The sequence below is a fragment of the Crocuta crocuta genome, unplaced genomic scaffold, assembly GCF_008692635.1.
Source record: "Crocuta crocuta isolate KB4526 unplaced genomic scaffold, BGI_CrCroc_1.0 scaffold241, whole genome shotgun sequence".
NCBI classification, from domain to species: domain Eukaryota; kingdom Metazoa; phylum Chordata; class Mammalia; order Carnivora; family Hyaenidae; genus Crocuta; species Crocuta crocuta.
Genome location: NW_027527807.1, coordinates 3,495,773 through 3,496,038, shown reverse-complemented (window position 1 = coordinate 3,496,038; position 266 = coordinate 3,495,773). Strand labels below are relative to the sequence as shown.

General features: G+C 68.8%; 1 protein-coding gene across 1 annotated transcript in view; it reads right to left on the bottom strand.

The window, feature by feature from the left end:
* Nucleotides 1–260, bottom strand: part of MMGT1 (membrane magnesium transporter 1) — a 10,902-nt gene extending 10,642 nt beyond the window's left edge. Inside the window, exon 1 of the mRNA XM_077774100.1 lies at nt 73–260. Within this exon, the coding sequence (XP_077630226.1) occupies nt 73–151 (79 nt within the window). The 5' untranslated portion in view covers nt 152–260. The remainder of the gene's footprint in view (nt 1–72) is intronic.
* Between the last annotated feature and the right edge of the window lie 6 nt (nt 261–266).

Below are 266 nucleotides of genomic sequence, written 5' to 3'. Positions count from 1 at the left end.
CAAGGTGCGCCCACACGTCGCCCCCGGAGTCCCGCACCGGAGCGGCCGCTGTCCCCCCACCCCTGCACTTACGCTGAGCCGCGGAAAAGGCCGCGTGGGCTAGGGCAAAGAGGCCGACGCCCACCAGCCCTTTCCATAGCGACGGCGCCATGATTCCGGAGGAGCGGCAGCCCAACAAAAGAGGCGAAGGGCGGCGAAGCTGTTCCTTCTTCCACGGGCGGGTGTCCGCGCAGCGCAGACAGATGACGTCACTGAACCCCTGGGCG